This window comes from Marmota monax, unplaced genomic scaffold, assembly GCF_021218885.2.
Source record: "Marmota monax isolate L192 unplaced genomic scaffold, Marmota_monax_Labrador192_F-V1.1 WCK01_AAM20220418_F8-fsc00036, whole genome shotgun sequence".
NCBI classification, from domain to species: Eukaryota; Metazoa; Chordata; class Mammalia; order Rodentia; family Sciuridae; genus Marmota; species Marmota monax.
In genome coordinates, this window is record NW_026694491.1 from 10,071,179 (window position 1) to 10,091,917 (window position 20,739).

At 38.1% G+C, this 20,739-nt stretch overlaps 2 protein-coding genes and 1 long non-coding RNA gene across 5 annotated transcripts in view; 2 read left to right on the forward strand and 1 right to left on the reverse strand.

The window, feature by feature from the left end:
- Positions 1-12,778: 12,778 nt before the first annotated feature.
- Positions 12,779-13,964, reverse strand: LOC131423242 (uncharacterized). The gene is made up of 2 exons (XR_009224480.1): positions 13,826-13,964; positions 12,779-12,910 (listed from the first exon to the last, which is right to left on the reverse strand). It is a non-coding gene; the product is annotated as an uncharacterized LOC131423242 (long non-coding RNA).
- Poc1b (POC1 centriolar protein B) overlaps positions 13,414-20,739 on the forward strand; it is an 85,457-nt gene continuing 78,131 nt past the window's right edge. Inside the window, exons 1-2 of one of the 3 annotated variants that reach the window (XM_046419245.1) lie at positions 13,414-13,526; positions 14,201-14,285. In XM_046419245.1, the coding sequence (XP_046275201.1) occupies positions 13,512-13,526; positions 14,201-14,285 (100 nt within the window). In that variant the 5' untranslated portion in view covers positions 13,414-13,511. Of the gene's footprint in view, positions 13,527-13,623; positions 14,054-14,200; positions 14,286-20,739 lie in introns of those variants that run through there. The other 2 variants (XM_046419246.2, XM_046419244.2) reach the window with 2 other exon arrangements.
- Positions 14,576-19,655, forward strand: Galnt4 (polypeptide N-acetylgalactosaminyltransferase 4). Its single transcript, XM_046419243.2, has one exon. It carries the CDS (start codon positions 14,856-14,858, stop codon positions 16,590-16,592), a length of 1,737 nt encoding a protein of 578 aa, XP_046275199.1. The 5' UTR covers positions 14,576-14,855; the 3' UTR covers positions 16,593-19,655.

A 20,739-nucleotide genomic window follows, 5' to 3' on the forward strand; every position in this document is an offset into this window, starting at 1 on the left:
CTAACCTCTGAAAACTATAAAGACAGTCACTCATAATCATATCAGTAAAATAGGGCTGTGTTTCTTAAAGTAATAATTTCTAAGACTGACAAGCACCTGCCCCTTTAGATGAAGAAGGCACTTCCCTGCTTTGTCCCATTCCAATTAGCCATTATTTGCTGAATTTAGCAAATATAAATGCAAGATACCTAGTTTAAATTTGAAGTTCAGATAAACAGTGCTTTGTTATCATTTTTTAGTAAAAATATGTCCAGTAAAATTCATACAATTGAGTTAAGATACTGGTATTGTATATGAGAGTCCTACCTCACTAATTTTTGTTATCTACTTGGGCTTTGAATGTGGGTTTTCTACGTTTGTACCCATTTGTACTTATTTTTATATGTTCAATGTCTAATACACTTCTTGGCCCATTTGTGGAATGAATATATCAATGGAGCCTGAGGACTAAATATGTATTCCATACAGAATATCACTAGTTATACAAGATGAGTAAAAAGTAACAATTTCTTGCTGAGCACATCTTCAGCAAAGATTGCACATTTGTGATTATTTGAGGGGCAGCCCTGAACTGGAATTGTGGAGCCTCAATTTGAAGTCTTGGGTCTATGGCTGACTTGCTGAATAGAGTTGTACAAGTCAAAAAGCCTTCTCCAACCTCTTGTTTCCTATAACTAACTGGAGGGAATTGAAATGCTTGTTCTCCAGGGAATTTACCAAAGCTAATGTTTTTTATTTAATAATCTTGTTCTGAATATTCATCATAGAAAAAGATTAGCATATGCAAAATTTGACAGTAGTATTAGCAGCTGGAAAAGTCAACTACTGATTATATAACTGATAATAAATTAGCTCATAGAGAAACAGGTTAATTTTCATATCCCCAGGCAATATTTCAAAAATTCCTGATCTAATTCAGAGAATGGAAGCTTGAATTTTAGAAGAGTATGCAGTATGATACTTTTTGAGAAGTGCAAGATGGCATGGGGTACAGAATGGCGAGCCTGTCATCCCAGCACTCAGGATGCCGAGGCAGGAGGATCACTTGAGCCCAGGAGATCAAGACCAGCCTGGGCAACACAGCAAGATCCCATTTCAAAAAGAAGGAGAAGGAGGAGGAGGAGGAGGAGGAGGGGGAGGGGGAGGGGGAGAAAGAAAGAAGAAGAAGAAAGAAAGAGAGAGAGAGAGGGAGGGAGGGAGGGAGGGAGGGAGGGAGGAAGGAGGGATAGGGAGAAAGAAGGACAGAAAAAGATGCCATCAAATATAAGCACTTTGATTTGATAACAGCTTCTTAGGAGAAAACTATACAAATGATCACATTCAATGCCTTCAAGAAACAAACAAACAAAAAACCCCACTATTTTTAAGAAGTATGTTTTCAGCTGGGTACAGTGACACACACCTATAATCCAAGAGACTCAGGAAGCTAAAATAGAAGGATTGCAAATTTGAGACCAGCCTGGGCAGTTTAGCAAGATCCTGTCTCAAAATAAAAATTAAAAAGACCTTGAAGAATTGTAATGCAAAAAAAAAAGTGCATGTATAATGGCATAAATTGATGTGAACATACTTTATATACAGAGATATGAAAAATTATGCTCTATATGTGTAAGGCATTCCACTGTTGTCATGTATTAAAAAAAAAAAAGACCTTGGATGATGTGATTTAGTAGTAAAATGCCCATGGATTCAATCCCCAGTACCATTAATATATATATATATATATATATATGTGTGTGTGTGTGTGTGTGTTATAATGGAAAAAATCTTGGTATATGTGGTGAGTCGGAGAGAAGTGCCAATTACTTAAAACCTTATGGACACTGGGAGACCAACCCATGGTGAATCAACATTTATTGAGCATTTAACAAATGTTAACATATTTAACAATTTCAACAATATAACACGTTAGCACAGTGCTTTCATCTAAATCAGGGAGTCTCGGCCTCTGCACTGTTGTCATCTGGGGTTGGACAGTTCCTTGCTGGGGAGCTGTCCTCTGCATCTCAGCATGGTTCAGCAGTATCAGTGATCTCTACCCACTGATGCCACAGCATCCATATCTCTAGTTGTGATAACCATGAATTTCTCTAGGCATTTCCAAATGTCCCAAGAGTTGGGGTGAGGTGAGGATTATTTCTAGTTAAGAACTCTGACCTGGATAATTCACAATACCCAGCAAAATAGAATCTCTGCAGGCTTCACTGTGTCAATACCACACTGTGGACTATGCAGGGAGATGCTTCCTTAGTCACTATTTTCTAATTTGCCTCCAGGGGACCCAACCAATGTAGCCTGTTCCCAGATGTCTCACTGGCTTGATCATAAAATAACTTCCGCTGCTTTTCCTGTGTCTCCTCTCTCCAAGAGACCCAGAGTGAGTCCCTTGGGCTGGGAAAGCCATGACATCAGAAGCCTGTTCTCTGACTGGCCTTCCTTCTCCTCCCTCTGATAAGAGTGTTTACCTAAACCTTAGGATGGGAGGCAGATGGAGGGATAAAGATATAACTTTTATTAAACATGATCTTCCAGGAAGGAGATTGTAATGATACCCATATTATCTCGATGGTGTTAAATTTATTTTAGGGAAGGAAATGGAAATTTTCATGCTATTCTTCACGACTTTTCTTTTCTCAATTACTTACTCATCTAGACTTGAAAATGCACTTGTACAACAAACATAGCAAGTCCTTTATTAATCCCTTACATCTTGGTTGGAATGTTCCAATTCTGATCTTTAGTTATTTATCTGAGCCTGTGTGTTCTCAGCCTCTGAGTCAGGAATCAATGTGGCCACAGGGATAAAACACCCAGCAGCAGTATGCCAGAATCACCTGTGGTTCTTCTATGCAAAGACAAAACCTCAAGCCTGTTTCCTGGCTCCATTCCCCACCCCCACCCCAAAAATAAAATAAAATAAAGATTATGACTCATCTCCTGCCTCATCCAGGGGTGAGTGGCCTCAACTGAGAACCAAAGGTTCAAGTATATTAATCTGAAAGTGTGTTGGCTTATAAAAATGGTTGAGGAACTGACAAACACATGTCTTAATTTTTATGTAGGAGAGGTTTTGATATTGTCAAGTTAATAAAACACATTTATTTTTGCATACAATATTCAATGTAAATTGCTCCAATCCTGTGTTAGAACATATAACTCACCAATTTCTCTTTGAAAGAGAATTTTACTTCTCTGCCAGACATGAGACTTTCTTTAGTTGACGAAACCTTAGAAAGCCACTGTGGGCACCACCTGCAGTCTTTTCCAGCTGCCAGTTTCCAAAAATGTTCCTGACAGTGACTTCCCTGTTTTCTGGAGTGAGGAAGGTAAGGACGTGGGAAGTGAGCCTCTAGCTGACCTACAATGGAGATGTGATAAGAACCAAAAATAAACATTTTTATTTTAAGTCACTGAAATGTTTGGGTTTATTTGTCACAACAGCATAACTTAGGCCTTTGTGAGTGATGCAAAGAGTCAGAAATATCATTTAAATGTGTGAAACAGGACATGCCCAGCAATAACAGGGATGCATATTGAGTCAAACTGAACATTTTGGTTCACTAAGAGGTGTTTACACTTTTTAAAAATGTTTGAATACTTAAGTATCCAAACAAAACACATCTTGTGAGCTTGCTTCAGAACAGTGGGCTACCAATTAGTAATCAAGGATATAGAATAAAAATGTTTGTTTTTTACCAGAACCTGGGTATAATGACAATGATCCTGCTGTAAGATTATTGACTAAACTGCAGTGATTTTTATATTTAGTAAGAAATCTAGGATGTCCAAGTTTGAAATATATTTCTAAAATACATCAGAAATGGTTCCGATTTGTGGTTTTCCTTATATAGAAGAAACAAGTCTCAAAAGAACCTAGTTTCCTTCTGTGGAAATTCCAACTCTATTATACACAGTTAAGACTGAATTTTCAAAAACAACTCCCTAATATTTCTATGCAGAAACCTCTCTTCCTTTCATTTCTTCACGAAGTCACAAATTTGTATTGGGTCCTCACTATGTCTTAGATATTGTTCTGGCATCTACTGGATTTCTCAGTCCATTTTCTGTTGCTGATACTCTTACTACAGACTGAGGAATTAGAAAGAATAAAAGTTTATTTGGCTTTTAGTTCTGAAGGCTAGGAACTGTGGGTGGCTGCATTTGGCATCTTGTTGGTAGGAACCTGCAAAGCTCCTTAGCAGCACAAGGTGGAACATGGTGAGACGGAAATTTCTAGCTCAGCTCCCTCTTCTTCTGTGGAGCTAAGGCCTTCCTTATGGCCTCATTTAACCATAACTACCTGTCAAAGGCCCTACTCCAAATATTGTAGTTGAGTTAAATTTCTACCTTCTTAATACCTCACAATGGGGATTAAATTTCAACGAGAGTTTTAGTAAGGACATTCAAGCTATAGAGTGTATTAACAAGAAAATGCCTTTGAGGGAGCCTAATGAATGGGAGAAAATCTTTACCACATGCACCTCAGATAAAGCATTAATCTCCAGGATAAATAAAGAGTTCAAACAAACAAACAAACAAACAAACAAGAAACGAATAAAATAATCAATAAATGGGCTAAGGAACTAAACAGACACTTCATAGAAGAAATACAATTGATCAACAAATATATGAAAAAATGTTCAACATTTCTAGCAATTAGAGAAATGCAAATCAAAACTACTCTAAGATTTCATCTCATTCTAGTCAGATGGCAATTATCAAGAATACAAGCAACAATAAATGTTGGTGAGGATGTGAGGGAAAAGGTACACTCGTACATTGCTGGTGGGACTGCAAATTGGTACAATCATATGGAAAGCAGTATAGAGAGTCCTCAGAAAACTGGAAATGGAAGCACCATTTGACCTAGCTGTTCCACTCTTTGGTTTATACCTAAATGACTTAAAAGCAGCATACTACAGTGATGCAGCCACATCAATGTTTATAGCAGCTCAACTCACAATAGCTAAACTATGGAAGCAACCCAGGTGCCTGTCAACAGATGAATGGACAAAGAAAATGTGGTACTTACACAAAATGGAACATTACTAAGCATTAAAGAAGAATAAAATTATGGCATTTGCTGGTAAACAGATGGAGCTGGAGAATATCATGCTAAGCGAGATAAACCAGTCCCCCCAAAACCAAAGGCTGAATATTTTCTCTGATATGTGGATACTAATTCACGATAAGGTGGGGGCATGGCTAGGGAAGAATAAAGGCACTTTGGATTAGGCAGAGGGGAATAAAGGGATGGGAGGAGTATGGGGGTAGAAAGGATAGTAGAATTAATCAGACATTAATGCCCTATGTGCATATATGACTACATGACTGGTGTGATCCTACATCATGTACAACCAGAAGAATGAGAAGTTGTATTCCATTTATGTATGATGTGTCAGAATGCATTCTACTGCCATGTATAATTAAATAGAACAAAATTTTTTAAAAGATAAAAAAATTAAAAAGAAGATAATGTCTTTGCCTTTATGAAGTTTACACCCCAATGATGATCTCTCACAAGTGACTCTCCATACTGCTTCTGACAGTAAGGCATATTTCCATGAGATTTACTGAAAGTTTCTTAGGTTTGTTACTGTAACAAATACCTGAGAAAATCAGCTCATAAAGAGAAAAGGGTTATTTTGGCTCACCAGTTTGGAAGTTCAGTCCTGTTGCTTTGGGGGCTGTGGCAAGGCAGCATATTATGGCTGGAAGTGCATAGTAGAGCAAACCTCTTACCTCATGGTTTGGAATTAAAGAGAGAGGAGACCAGGGATACTAGGTTTGAGGGCACCCTCCCAAGTGACTTAAGATGTTCTACTAGGCCCTAACTCTTAAGGTCCTCCCAATGGTGCCATGGGCTGGAAACAAAGCTATGAATACATGTGTCTCTGGGGGACATTATAGATCCAAACTATAGCCAGGAGTTTATACTCTGGTGTGAGATAGGTTGTTATTTGTGTTGGTTTCTTTAAAAAAAATTCTTCTTAAGTGTCAGAATCAGTGGTTCTTAATATAACTATCACCACTATCTAACTCCAGAATATTCTCTTCACCCCAACAAAGTACCTTTCTCATTAGTAGCCACTCTCCATTCTTTCCTTCCCCCAGTCTCAGACAAACAGTAATCTACTTTTTGTCTCTATGAATTTGCCTGTATTGAATATTGCATATGGAAGGAAACATACATTATGTCTGTTTTTTTTTACTTAGCATAAGTTTTAAAGTTTCATCCGCATTGTACCATTCTTCATTCTTTTTATTATCAGATAATATTCCACTATATAGATGCACCAGACTTTGTTTATTCATAGTCATTTCATAGACTTTTGAGTTGTTTCCATTTTTGGCTACTTTGAGTAACACTGTTATGAACATTTGTGTCCACATTTTTGTGTGGACTTATGTATTTAGTTATTATAGATACATACTTAGGAGTAGAATTGCTGGCTTAGATGGTAACTCTATTGTTTGAAAAATGTTTGAATACTTTAGTAGCCAACAAAAACATGTCTGTGGACTTATAGACTGTTCTGTAAAAAAGTTGAAAATAGAATGACCATAGGGTAATTTTATTTATTCCTAGGTAAAAGGTAACTGTAGCATTTTATATTCCTACCAGCAACTTAGAAGACTTTAGCTTCTTAACATCCTCATCAAATTATTATGATCTTTTTGATGATAGCTATTATAGTGGTTATGAAATAGTATCTTGTGGTTTTGATTTACATTTTCCTGGTGACTAATGATGTTGGGCATTTTTTTGTATGTTTACTGAACCTTTATATATCTTCTTTGATGAGACAGCTATCCAAATCATTTTTGTCTATTTTTTTAGTTGAAAGGGACATGCATTTAAAGATAAATAAAGGTATAGTCTGATAGAGAATAAAAGGGAAACTAATTTTAGAAAAGGAGTGAGAACTTGGTGAAGCAAATGAACTGAGTTATTCGAAGATTTTGAATATCACTGAAGATAAAGGGAATAGCAAGAGCTATAAAGAAAATTAATTGTGGGGCTGGGGCTGTAGCTCAGTGGCAGAGCACTTGCCTTTCATGGGTGAGGCCCTGGGTTTGATCCTCAGCACCACATAAAAATAAATAAAAATAAAGGCATTGTGTGTATAATTTTTTTAAAGGAAAATTAAATGTGGTAATGGAATAGGGAGTGGTTGAAAGGAGGAACCCCAGTATATAGGGTGGTCTAAGGAAGTCTCTTTGTGGACTGACATTTAGCAAAGACCTGCTAGCCATCATCAATTTCATTTTCACCACCATCTCTTTAATGCAGTCACTTGTAAAGTCCTAGGGTTGCTTCACATTAACTGATCTTCCAATGACAATCGTATGACTAGGAATCAAAGGGAAGACAGGCAAGTAAGCTTTCCTAGTAAGAAAAGAAAAGTTTCTAAAAGTGGAAGCCTATTACAATTGCCAAAATACATGGAATTTGCTATGTAAACTGTGAATTACTATCATTTTATTTTTATGAGATAGTAATAGTCACAGCAACATTTTTCTAAAAAGGTTAAAAACTAAGCTCTAACCCTTAGAAGAGGAGTTACCAATTTTTTAGGATAGGTAAGATAACCATTTGCTAACAAGAATTATTGATTCAGGACCAAGGACAGCATCCTGGTTTTTCTGCCCTCCCCCCATTTTAATTATTTCACACCTGCATAAATATCTCTTTCTTTACTTTTCTACTGCCACTGCTCCAATAATGCTAGACTCTTCATTCCTCCAGTGTACTTCGTTGTACTGAGTTTGTCCCATAAATATCAGTTTTATTCATGTGCTATCGTCCCTTTCAATACCTCCCCTATTTTATGATAGTAAAATACACGTAACACTGCACTTACCATTTAACCATTTTATGAGTATACTTCCAAGACATTAAATATATTCACATTTTTACAACCATCACCATCTACCTACAAAATTTTTTCATCTTCACAATGAAGCTTCACAATGAAGCTTCATACCCATTAAGCAATAACCTTCATTCCCCCCATCCCCTGAAAAATACTATTCTAGTTTGTTTTTTTCTCCTCCCTGCTTTTGATTGGTATCCCAGGATGGTTCACCAGTAGCATAAGCATCTAGAACCGAGGTACTTGTACTTTTCATAACTTGTACTTGTTTTAAGTGCCAATCGTTGGATCCTTCTGAAACAGAAGTTCGGAGTAGAACCCAGAAATCTGTACTTTAATGGATTAAATACAATAATGTTGTTGCTATACATACTTACATCATTCCTATGGACTTCCTGCTTTACATAGCTTAGTTTTTCCATTGATTGTTTTCATTGTTTCATGTAGTGAATCCTATCTCCCCAATTAGAATTCAAACTATTGGGGGCTGGGGTTGTGGCTCAGTGGTAGAATACTTACCTAGCATGTGTGAGGCACCAAGTTCAATTCTCAGCACCACATATAAATAAAGATAAAAGTCCATAAACCACTAAAAAATAAATAAAAGAATTTAAACTATTGAGGACAATAATCATGTTTTTATTTCTTTTATAGGTCTTTTCAGTGAGTATGGAGTTTGCTATCAACACTGTAGGTCCTCAATCATTACAAAAAACATTTATTGTGCCTCTGCTGTAATCATAGTCTGTCAGCGATTATTATGGCTGAAGAATGATACCAAAATGAATATATTGCACTTCTTGTCTTTGCCAATCTTTCTTCAATGAGAGCTGGTAGACACATAAGCATAACATAGATGTAATGCAGCAATACAAAATACTGCCAAGTAGAATACTAAGGAACACACTATAGGGACCCAAAGGAAGAAATATTAAGTTATGTTTTTATAATAGTGAAATATGTTCAGAGGAAGATAGTTTGAAGTAAGGGTATCTTTCCAAGTTCAGAGATAGGTTTCTTTGTGTGGTAGTTGGAGGGAGAGAGTAGCACAACATTCACAACTACAGGAACAGTTCTGGCAGTGCCTCCAAAGTATGGCTGTGCATTGTTAACTCTGATTGCTTAAGTACTGGCCCAGGGGAGATGTCTGGTTAGACAGGAATTAAGACTTGGTTTGAGGTATTTTAAAGTACACTTAAAGTGCATTTTAAAAGCACTTTAAATGCATGATATGTCCAGTGGTTCCCAAATATTGATGCATTTTATAATCATCTAGACATCTTGTTTAAAAACACAGGTTTCTAGTATTCACACCAGACTTTCTAAATCAAAACCTCTGGAGTGGGGCCCCCAAATCTGTAATTTTAGCAAGCTGCTCTAGTGATTCTTACATATTTGTTGACAGTAAGCAGGATAGACAGGCAGGGAGAGAGTCTTGAAGCAAGAAAGCAAAGTAAAGGTTACTAAAATAATCTCAGACACAGAAGAAGAGTGCCTAAAGAGTGGCAAGAGCCACAAGAGCAGAAACATAGAAAGATTAAAAAATGTACCATGAAGATTTAATCAATAGGATTTAGAGAAAGTTTTTTGGTTAAAATAAATCATGCCATTTGAAAAAATGTTATTGCTTTAATGATTCAAATCAATTCCCCTTCTGTGTACTTTGTTATACTTTGGAGCAATTGCACCAAGAAGAGAGTTCCATTTTTTATAACCAAGCTGCATAGTATGTTTAATCCAAGTGCCATACAATAATATGAACAGTAGGTGGCACTTTTGTGCTATGCCTGAATTTCTAATTGTAAAGACTACTAACCTGGGAAGGATCAGAGCTTAAAACTAGAAAGGGGATCCAGTAATTAAATTCAACTTCTGGTTTGAAGGAGGCCTGTAAAAGAGGGGCTAATTAAATGTCATTTTTCCTTATCTACTACATGACCTGCAATAATACCTCGTAGATTTTCAAATATTGATCTTGCCTATAGCTGTGCTCATATGAATGACAGGTTTGCAATTTTGTGAAGTCCCAAATAATTATTGTAGCAAGTGGAATTAAATTAATTCAAGTAAATTTGAAGTTAGAAAATACTTCAATTTTGATCACATTTCCAAATGTGCACTTCTGAGTTATTGCTGTTTGAAAACATGAGGAATGGCAGAAAAGAACAAAATCAAACATGAAAAAGAACTACAGGAGGAGCAAAAAAAAAAAAAAAAAAAAAAGGAGTATTAAATGAGGACTGTGGAATGAAAATAAAGGATACATTCCTTTTATTTAAAAAAAAATATTATTAACACCTTGGCTAGTATACAAAACTTTTCATATTTACAATACACTTGCAATCATGCAAAAAGCACCATAAAAAAAGAGAGTAGATTTGGGGGACAAATTGCTAAGTGTCTAAAATTGTCAATGCTGTCACTTCTTAGCTGTATGCTAAGTAACTTAATGTCTCTGCATATGAATTTTCTCACCTGTAAAATGAAAATTGTAATAACAGAACCTCTCCAATGAGATAATTATGCAGATTAAATGTCAAAATGTATGAGATACTTAGAAAAGTATGTACCATGGACATCATAGGTATATGATAAACTTTTTAAGGTTAACTCTAAGTGATAGGACAATAAGTAATTCCTTCCTCCTCATCTGTTCAACTAAAAACATATGCTTTGCTTTGCTTTACTAATGAACTAAAAGATGATTTATTGTTATATACCACTGAGATCTTATGGTTGTTTGTTAGCATTACTGTAGCAGTAGATAACTGATATAACAGGGACTCAACAAAAAGCTGTTGAATAACTACAGTGAATATACAGATGTTTTACAATGAATATGTAAATATTCTTTCATATGTTCTATCTCTTCTTCATTATTTACTATCTTAAAAAGAAACATTTATTTTTTTTAATTTAATAAAACATTTAGAGAAATACCTATACTTAAATTCCCCGCCCTCTTCTCTCTCTCTCATCAGATAATTTCAATTGTTTCTTCCTTTTTCTCTTACTTTGTTGTGCCCAGTGGTAAACATATCATGGCTGTGAGAAATCCTGAGGTCTTGATTACTCCTCAGTTTCCAGCATTGCTATTCTTTTATCATGGTGAAACATGCATGAAATATAACTTAACACTCTAATCATTTTAAGTGTATAATTTGCTAGCATTAAGCACACTTACAGTGTGCAAACATCTTCACTGTTTCAAAAATTTTATTATCCCAAACAGAAACCTACATCATTAAAAAAGTAACTCCTAATTCTTCTTTACTCCTAATCCCTGGTAACCTCTATTCTATTTTTTTTTTTTTTTTTTGCCTCTATGAAACCATATATTCTAGGGGAACTTATTAAATGGAATCATATATGTTCCTTGGTGTCTGGCTTATTTAACATGTTTTTAAGGTTCACCAATTGTGATAATATATATCAGAACTTCATTTTTATGGCTGAATAATATTCCCCATAAGTATATATCACATTTTGTTTACCCATTCATCTGTTGGATACTACTTAGCGATTTTTCCTTTGGTGTTATCATTTTAAAAGGCTGCCACAGACATTAGTTTACAAACTATTTGTTGGATCCCCTGCTTTGAATACTTATGGGATATACCTACCAGTGAAATTGCTGGATCATAAATAATTCTTTCACTGACTTTTTAATTGGGGGTTAAACCCAAGGGTTCTTTAATACTGAACTATATCCCCAGTTCTTTTTACATTTTTAAAATTTTGAGACAGGGTCTCACTAAGTCGCTGAAGCTGGTCAAACTTGTGATCTTTCTGCTTCAGTCTCCCACTAGCTGGGATTACAGTTGTGCATAATATGATTAACTTTTTGAGGAACTTTCAAATTCAGTTTTCCACAGTTCTGTGCTATTTTACATTCCTGACAGCGTCTAACCTTTTTAAGCATATCAGGTATTTTTTTTTTTTAAACTAGACTGGAATAAGCAGCAATGCTTAGAGTCCTGCCAACTGACAGGTTGCTGATATCAAGTCACTTTTCTTTGCTTTCTTTCTTTCTTTCTTTTTCTTTTCTTTCTTTTTCCTTTTTTCTTCTTCTTCTTCTTTTTTTTTTTTTTTTTGGTGCTGGTGATCAAACCGAGGGCCTTGTATATGCTACGCAAGTGTTCTCTGTATCAATGCTCTTGGCACATGCCACATCATCTCTAAGATTAATGTTTCTTACCATTATAGCTGACACTAACACAGCAATCATCTAGGGAGTGTGTTACATGTGCAGAGCCCTAGATTTCACTCCATATATGTTCAATCAACATCTCTGACAATAGAGCCCCTATATCAGCATTACACATACTAAAATATGAGTGAGACTCATCAACCTGGACTGTTGAGTTTTTTAGGTCAGGGAAAATATTTCAGTCATACTTGTATCCCTCAAGGTTGAACATAACAGCAAATGTTTAACAAACATTCTTGAATTAAACTAGTACTGCATTGCAATCTAAAGCCATTTTCTACCTGTTTAATCGCTAAACTCAGTAACTACGCAACCAGTTAAGAGAACTGTAATTAAAGCATGTAGCATGCCTTTTGCTTACACAGAATATGTATCTTATCATGGTCTATCATGCCATTTTATTGCCAAGAATCTTTGTTCTATAATTTTCAGCTGTACCCTTCATCCTTTGAGGCAGGGTTAAAAAAAAAAAGGTATGTACTAAGAGCTATCTCCGTATGGCCTATAAGATCAATATCTAAGAATAAAGTTTCAAATTTGCTAACATTGGTAACATTTTGTAACTGTGCCGACTTCATAATGTTGCTGAAGTACAAATGATACTATGTGTCAGAAAGCTTACTGTAGAAATTGTTATAGTTACTATGTGGTCTAGTAACTGAAACCAAAAACACGCTACTAAGTCTTTAAAGACTTTAAATATGTGTAATTTTATTATTCTAAACATACACAAACGAGCAGATGAGAATAGACACAAACAGCAGGAAAACATTTAAATGGATGAACATCACAGGTGTCCAGTTTCGGTATCTCTCGTAGGGCACTGCAGGTGGAGAAATGTGATTAAACAAATTCAAATCTGTCCTCCAGGGATTTAGATACTTGGACTATACTAATACCTAGCAAGCTGCTCCTCTTCATATCAAAGCTCCCTCTCCTGTCATAACAAGCTGTGGGGGAAGAGTTGGAAACCCGTGGGCGCGCGCGCGGTCTCTTTAACGTGTAATAGAACACTGATTGCATCGATAGAAGGCTCACAGCCCCTTTCCTTTTTCAGTCGCTCTCATTCCGGACCTGGTTACTATCCCCTTCCTAGCATCAAACCCGGGAGAACGCTAGCGTTAATAAACGTGGTTGGCTAATAAACGTTGGTTTTAGTGTGTGGCAGCACTCGGTCCCGGAGCAGCCCGCCCGGCGACAGGGCCCCCCCCCGCAGTCCTCGGCGCGGACAGAGTCTCGGGGCTCGTCTGGCCACGCCTGGAGCGCGGGGTTTGATTGGGCCGCCGTTGTTGTAGTGACCGGGAGGCGCTGCCGCTCAAGGCAGACGGTTCCGGACGCCGCACGGTCCCCCCCCCTCCTCTCCTACCCCTTCCCCTCCCCCGATTCCCCACTCCGGCAGGAATCCGGAGCTAACTGCTACACCCATGGCCTCCGCTCCGGTAAGGACCGGCTGGCCGGCACTTCCCCCGAGTCGTCCCCGCGGGCTGCGGGGGCCAGGTCGGGAACGTGCCCACACCTGGCGGGAGATGGAGGCAGGTGTCAGCAGCCGGCTCTGCCGCTGGCCCCTCGCCCTGGGGCGTCGGCGTCTCGCTGCGGCTGGGCAGCGGGAATGCCGAGCTCCAGGGCGGGCTGCCGGACGCTCCTCCCCGCGTCCCCGAAGCTCTGGGCAGAGACCTGCCGGCCCATGGCCCCCTAGAATTCTCGGAGGGTCTCCGTGGAGCGCCTGCGTCAGAATCACCTGGGAGGTGTCGGAGAGCACTGGAGCCGGGGCGCCGGCACGCACCTGCGGATTCCGCGCCCGAGGGCGGGGCCTGGGAACGCGCGTTTCGAATGAGCCTTCAGGTGGTCCTCCCTCGGATGCTCTCCAGTCTGGGAAGCGCGGATGGAGGATTTTGCCAGCTTTGCCGGGGCAGCCGGCGCCCAGCGTCTCCTGGTCGGGGTGCTGGGTGCCGCGGCCCGAGCGAAGGTTGCTGCCGAGCGCTCCTATTCTGCGGTCCGCCCTCTACGCGGCGGTTCCCGATCCGACCCCCCCGGGAGGGGCAGCCTAGGTTCCCCGACCCCCAGAGTTTCCGATTGGCACGTGCTTTCTGAACTTGACAACTTTCCTTCCTAGGAGGACCCCGTTCTGGAGCGTTATTTTAAAGGCCACAAAGCTGCAATCACCTCTGTGAACTTCAGCCCCAACGGCAAACAACTTGGTAAGTTTTCTTTTCTTTTTTCTTTTTTTTCTTTTCGTGATGAAACAACAGTTCAGTTGGCCATGAACTTTTCCCTTTGTCCAGACTGGCCCCCAGGAGAACCACTGAGAACCTGTATGGGGGATAAGAAGGGCCGGAGATTGGGGAGCCTGGGGCAGCAGGGGACTCTTTGGTCACCCCACCCGGGTCGGGCCAAGAGCCGCCTGCTGGCTGGGCCTAGCAGACGACTTTCGCAAAGTAACCACCAGGAGGAGTGAGTGGGAAGGGGAGGGGTTTGTCCTCGGCCCGGAGAGGGTGGGGTGTTGGCTGGAGAGTTTGTGAAAAGTTCTGAGAGCAGCAGGAGGAAGTGGGAAAGAAGAGTTGCGCTGTGCCGGAGGCTAAGGACCCAAGGGTCTCAGGTGGCCTCTGGGAAACTCTCGGTGGCTGGAAAGAAGCCGAGCGCCTGCATGAAAAGAAGGACCTGCTGGGAAACTCACCCCTACCTGAGCCGGGCATTCAAGTTGCGGGTTTCGCAGCGCTTCTGCGTGGTGGCTTGGTGGCCGGGTCTACGTCCTAGCCTGGAGGATCCGGATGGCTGTGAGGTGGACGTGGGCAGGCAAGAGCTGCCTGCTGCTGGCGCTCTTAACAGTGGCTTATATCCTGGTGGAGCTCTCGGTCACTACCTTCCACGCTTCCTCAGGAGCCGGCCTTGCCAGGCAACGGGGGTCTAGAAGGCACTCAAACTTTGCGGAAAAGACTGAGGATTTGTCTCGACCTCTTTATGAAAAGCCTCCTGCAGATTCCCATGCCCTTGGGGAGTGGGGAAGAGCCAGCAAACTCCAGCTCAATGAGGATGAACTGAAGAAGCAAGAAGAACTCATTGAGAGATATGCTATCAATATTTATCTCAGTGACAGGATCTCTCTGCATCGCCACATAGAGGATAAAAGAATGTATGAGTGTAAATCCAAGAAGTTCAACTATAGGAAGCTTCCCACCACCTCTGTTATCATCGCTTTCTATAATGAAGCCTGGTCGACTTTGCTTCGCACCATTCACAGTGTTTTAGAAACTTCCCCTGCAGTCCTTTTGAAGGAGATCATCTTGGTTGATGACTTGAGTGACAGAGTGTATTTGAAGGCACAACTTGAAACTTACATCAGCAAGCTTGATAGAGTTCGCTTGATTAGAACCAATAAGCGAGAGGGACTGGTTAGGGCACGCCTAATTGGGGCCACTTTTGCCACTGGGCAGGTCCTCACTTTCTTGGATTGTCACTGCGAGTGTAATTCTGGTTGGCTGGAACCACTTTTGGAAAGGATTGATACAGATGAAACAGCAATTGTTTGTCCTGTTATAGACACTATTGATTGGAATACTTTTGAATTCTATATGCAGACGGGGGAGCCCATGATTGGTGGGTTTGACTGGCGTTTAACTTTTCAGTGGCATTCTGTCCCCAAGCATGAAAGGGACAGGCGGCAATCAAGAATTGATCCCATCAGATCACCCACCATGGCCGGAGGACTATTTGCTGTCAGCAAGAAATATTTTCAGTACCTAGGAACATATGACACTGGAATGGAAGTGTGGGGAGGTGAAAACCTCGAGCTGTCATTTAGGGTGTGGCAGTGTGGTGGTAAATTGGAGATCCACCCGTGTTCTCACGTGGGCCATGTGTTCCCTAAGCGGGCACCATATGCTCGCCCCAATTTCCTACAGAATACTGCCCGGGCAGCGGAAGTGTGGATGGATGAATACAAAGAACATTTCTACAATCGAAACCCTCCAGCACGGAAAGAAGCTTATGGAGATATTTCTGAAAGAAAATTACTACGAGAACGACTTAGATGCAAGAGCTTTGACTGGTATTTGAAAAATGTGTTTTCTAATTTACACATACCAGAGGATAGAGCAGGGTGGCATGGGGCTATTCGCAGTATAGGCATCTCCTCGGAATGTTTAGATTATAATTCTCCTGACAACAATCCAACAGGTGCTAACCTTTCATTGTTTGGATGCCATGGTCAAGGAGGCAATCAATTCTTTGAATATACTTCAAACAAAGAAATACGGTTTAATTCTGTGACTGAGTTATGTGCAGAGGTTCCTGAGCAAAAAAACTACGTAGGAATGCAAAATTGTCCTAAAGATGGGTTCCCTGTTCCAGTAAACATTATTTGGCATTTTAAAGACGATGGAACCATTTTTCATCCACACTCAGGACTATGTCTTAGTGCTTATCGGACACCTGAGGGCCTACCTAAGGTACAAATGAGGACTTGTGATGCCCTAGATAATAATCAGCTTTGGCGTTTTGAAAAATAGAAGAGCACAACAGCACTTTTATCTTAAGCTGACAGTAGCCTCAGTGAAGATTGTATTTTATCAGAAGTCACCCAACAGACATCTGTGAGAGCACTAGAAATTCTGTGGCTCATTTTGGGGTATTACACTGAAACTGAGTACACAGAGTGCTGCTGTTTAATATTTCAAAGTGCCTTACTTATGAGTTGTTTTACTTAAGGGATTTGTCTATATGGTCTCTTCTCCTTAACTTGACTGTGAATTGAGATATACACAACACTTAAGTGCCAGACTTAACATTACAGAATGTAAAAGTCCAAGCAAAATTGGGTATTATTTATGTTGATGGGTAAGTTCACTGCACATTGCATTTTTTTTCCCCTAAAAACTCATAAATGTGCAGTTTGAGCTATTGCTATTTTGATTGCATAGAATTTTAATTTCTTTCAGCCAGCACGTTAAATTTTAGGTTTTGTTTATTGTTTAAACTAATTTTCCTTTAGTCAAGTAGAAATCAAAGAAAGTTGATCATAAGAAGAAAAAGGTCTAGTTTAGATATATTGTCATTGGAAGAGGGCATCAGAATGTGAATTTGGAAGTCTTTTTAGCATACAGCATCTCAGAAAACTGTACCCACATCTGAATGAAAGGGGAGATATTTACATTCCACTATTTGTAAACTTGAGCTGTTGGACTTAACTGACCTATACCTCGAATCATTAGTTTTGTAAGCTGTCCTTTCTGTGAATTTATTTGTGAGTCTAGGGTGTTTTCTGATTGCACTTCCTTAAGTTATGAATGTACTAGAAAGGGACTCATTCAGAATACTGTGTTCCCCTTTGTTAATGCTTAATCATGTAAAGCAAACACAGTTGAGGCCTCTCTGAAATTAAACCCGAGTGTGTTTACTGAAATGTGTGAAACTGAAAGCAAGCCAGGTTCTGCAAAAGCCTCTACGATTTCTTGCTGATCTGAAAGTTTAAGAATTTGTCTTAAGATCACAGGTTAAAAAGACTGTCTTGGCAATTATGAATATTGCCTTCTCTCTCATTTTCAGTACCCAGCAGCCTGGCACTTAGGTATCTTTTAGTAAGTGAGTAAATGAGTGACCGAATGAATGAATGGCACAGCCAACGCATGTAACTGTGATCAAGTCATTTAACACGCTTGGGCTTCAGTTTCCTCATCTGTGAGTACTGAACTGGAGCTTGATGATCCCTTCCAGCTCTGAGATGTTGATTGTATATTCTCCCTTTCTCAGACTCAGTCACTGTGCAATTTCTACAATACTTTTTATGTCTTTGCTTAACATAGGTAATGTTGAACAGTTGAGCAATGTTCAGTCCAGGAGTGAGCCTGGACAAAAGAAAAAATTTTTAAAGTGAACTGAACTCCCCTGAAAATAGTATATTTTTGTGGATGTAAAGTTGTTATAGTTTGAGTTTGTAGTCATTTCATTTTGACAGTTGTTGAGCCAATTTTGTTTTTAAATCTTTTAAGGTCTAAATGTAATCTTTTATCTAATAACAAACATTTTCCAAACTAAATTACTTCAGAATTAAACATACATTTGTAAAAGTATTTTTCACTGATTTTGTACCAGTGTTATATCTAGACATCACAGACAGAATTTAGAATTAAATCTAAATGTACTTCACTTTGGTCTAGAATTATTAAAAAAAAAAAAATGCATGATGTTCCATAGAGAATTAATCCACAATATTCATAGATGATGTTGTTTTTAGTGTTTGATGACTTGTCAAGTAGGAACTTTGCAAAATCTGAATTTAAGAAAATTATTTAGGATGAGCATATAAAAAATTATAATTGTTGTGTAATTGTGACTATTTTGTTTCTCTTTTGCCTGTTAAAGTGAAAATGTGTTGATAGTTTCTGTGCATTATCCAACAATCTTAAACTTAATCAAAAAATTGTCTAGATCCCATGTGCAATGTGTTCCACACCTTGGGTTTAATTTAAGAAGAATTTATAATCTCTGAATTTTTCGAGTTTCTCCCTAAACCTACCCTCTCCCCTTGCCCGGTCTCTTTTTAAAAATAATTTTCTTTTTTTTAAACTTATTTAAAATTTTTTTCTCTTTTTATTTTGTGTGGTTCTTTTTAGCATCCTATAATATGGGAGAACTAAAATGGTTATATTCTGGAAGTACTTATTGAAATTATTTTATTTCAGTATACTGATGCTCATATCAAAAGGGAGAAAGAGTATTTTACTTAATTCTTTGTTTACCTTTTACCCTAAATTGTTGAGTGTAACCAGTGATCTTTTGGTAGGAAAATTTGGGCTGATCCTTTATTTATACCAATAATTCAAAATAGTTAGCCTGTTCATTCCTCAAAATATTATATGTAACAGAGAAGTAAGACTTTGATTTTTTATATGTTGGCATGTTTCAATTTAATTCCCAAAATACACTCTAATACTACATATAAAATACATTTTGATTCCCTAATTCTAATTTATTGGTACCAAAGCATTCTCACTATAGAGAATTTAAGAGTTGACTTTTAAGTTAATTTACATACATAGTAATAGTATTATGAAACTACTTAGTGGGCAAGGAATTTCCACTTTAAATGTTCACTCTATTAGTGACCAATTCTAGGAATAGATTGGCTAAATAAGCTTTTTCAGCAGTCATTTTTATTTTTAAGAAAATGATAATGTAGTCCTTGGAAGGATCTCTGTAACTCAAAATAACTTGTTTGTAAAAGAAAATTTGTTTACTCACCCAGTAGTAGGCTTTTGCATATACATTTTTGTTAGTAAATCAGAATTTTCTAGATTAAAGACAAGAGATTTATTTCTAAGTATAAAATCTTAGTTGTTTGGGGGACTCAATTATAATTAATAAAATAGTTTTGACTTTTCTATTTGAATGGCTGTTTGAATAATATTTTTTGAATGAGCACAGATAATGTTGAAGTTCAGATTAATCTCTTTTGAACGATGAATTTTTTTTCTGTGTGATGAGAAGTTTTCATCCTTTTTTCCTTTGTTAAATGGTATTTGTAATGTTGATTAAGACATAAAATAAAACGTGTGCCTAATTATTTTTGCAAATGGATTCTGATGACTTTAGTTTATGGTATTACTGCTCCTGTGTACACATTTATGATGACAAGAGAGGTAAGTTAAGCTGTTAGTTTTTTTACTTATCTGAAAATGCAGACAGAATATTAAAATTCAAGGTTCCTTTTTTTTTTTTTTTTCCCAAGATGTCATTAACCAGTAAGTATTTTGAAGTGGTTTTAGTACTCTTATTGCATTAACTCTTCATGAACAAACTAGAAACAATCTAAAGATCTTTAAGACCCTGTGGGGCAACTGTATAAGGAAACAAATGGTAAATGGGCCCCTGGGCATAGGACCACTAATTTCTTCATCTCTCTCTCTCTTTTTTTTTTTTTAACTTTAGAATGAGTTTTAATTAGTTTGTTTTTCTTACATGCATTTATAGGAGTACTAATTTCAAAACCCTGGTTTGAAAAGACAAATGTCTGCCTAAATCACATAACCTCACACTTTCTCTGTTCATAAGTACAATTCCCTTCGCCCAGTAGGATCTCTCTTTCTTTTTAGTGATTCCTGGCTAACACCTTTGCCTGTCCCTAGCGAGACAATAACTAAGAATGGCTGTTGTAAGAACTCTGCTTTTATCAGATGTCTTCATATTCTAGATATGTATAGGTACAATAAACATTTTCACTTTGTTTTTATACACTTAGAAGTATTGTAAGTAGGTGTGGTAACTCTGCTTTCTTACTAAGTGACTCTTGCAACCCTATGCAAATTACCTCTCTCTGTGTTTCAGTTCCATGAAAAAAGACTGGAAAATCAAAAGAGATAATCTATTTGTGGTGTTCATGGCTTAGGGGAGGGAGAAATAAAGAACAATTGCTAGTGGGAATGTTTTTTTTGTTGTTGTTGTTGTTTTAATGGGAGTCAATGACACTGTTCTGAAATTAGTGATAGTAGGTGCACAGCTTTGTGCAAAACACTGAACCAAAAATACTTTGTTTATTTTTGTAAAAATACTTATTTATTTATTTATTTATTTATTTATTTATTTATTTATTTATACTGGGGATTGAACTCAGAGGTACTTAATCACTGAGCTACCTCCCCAGTCCTTTTTAATTTTATT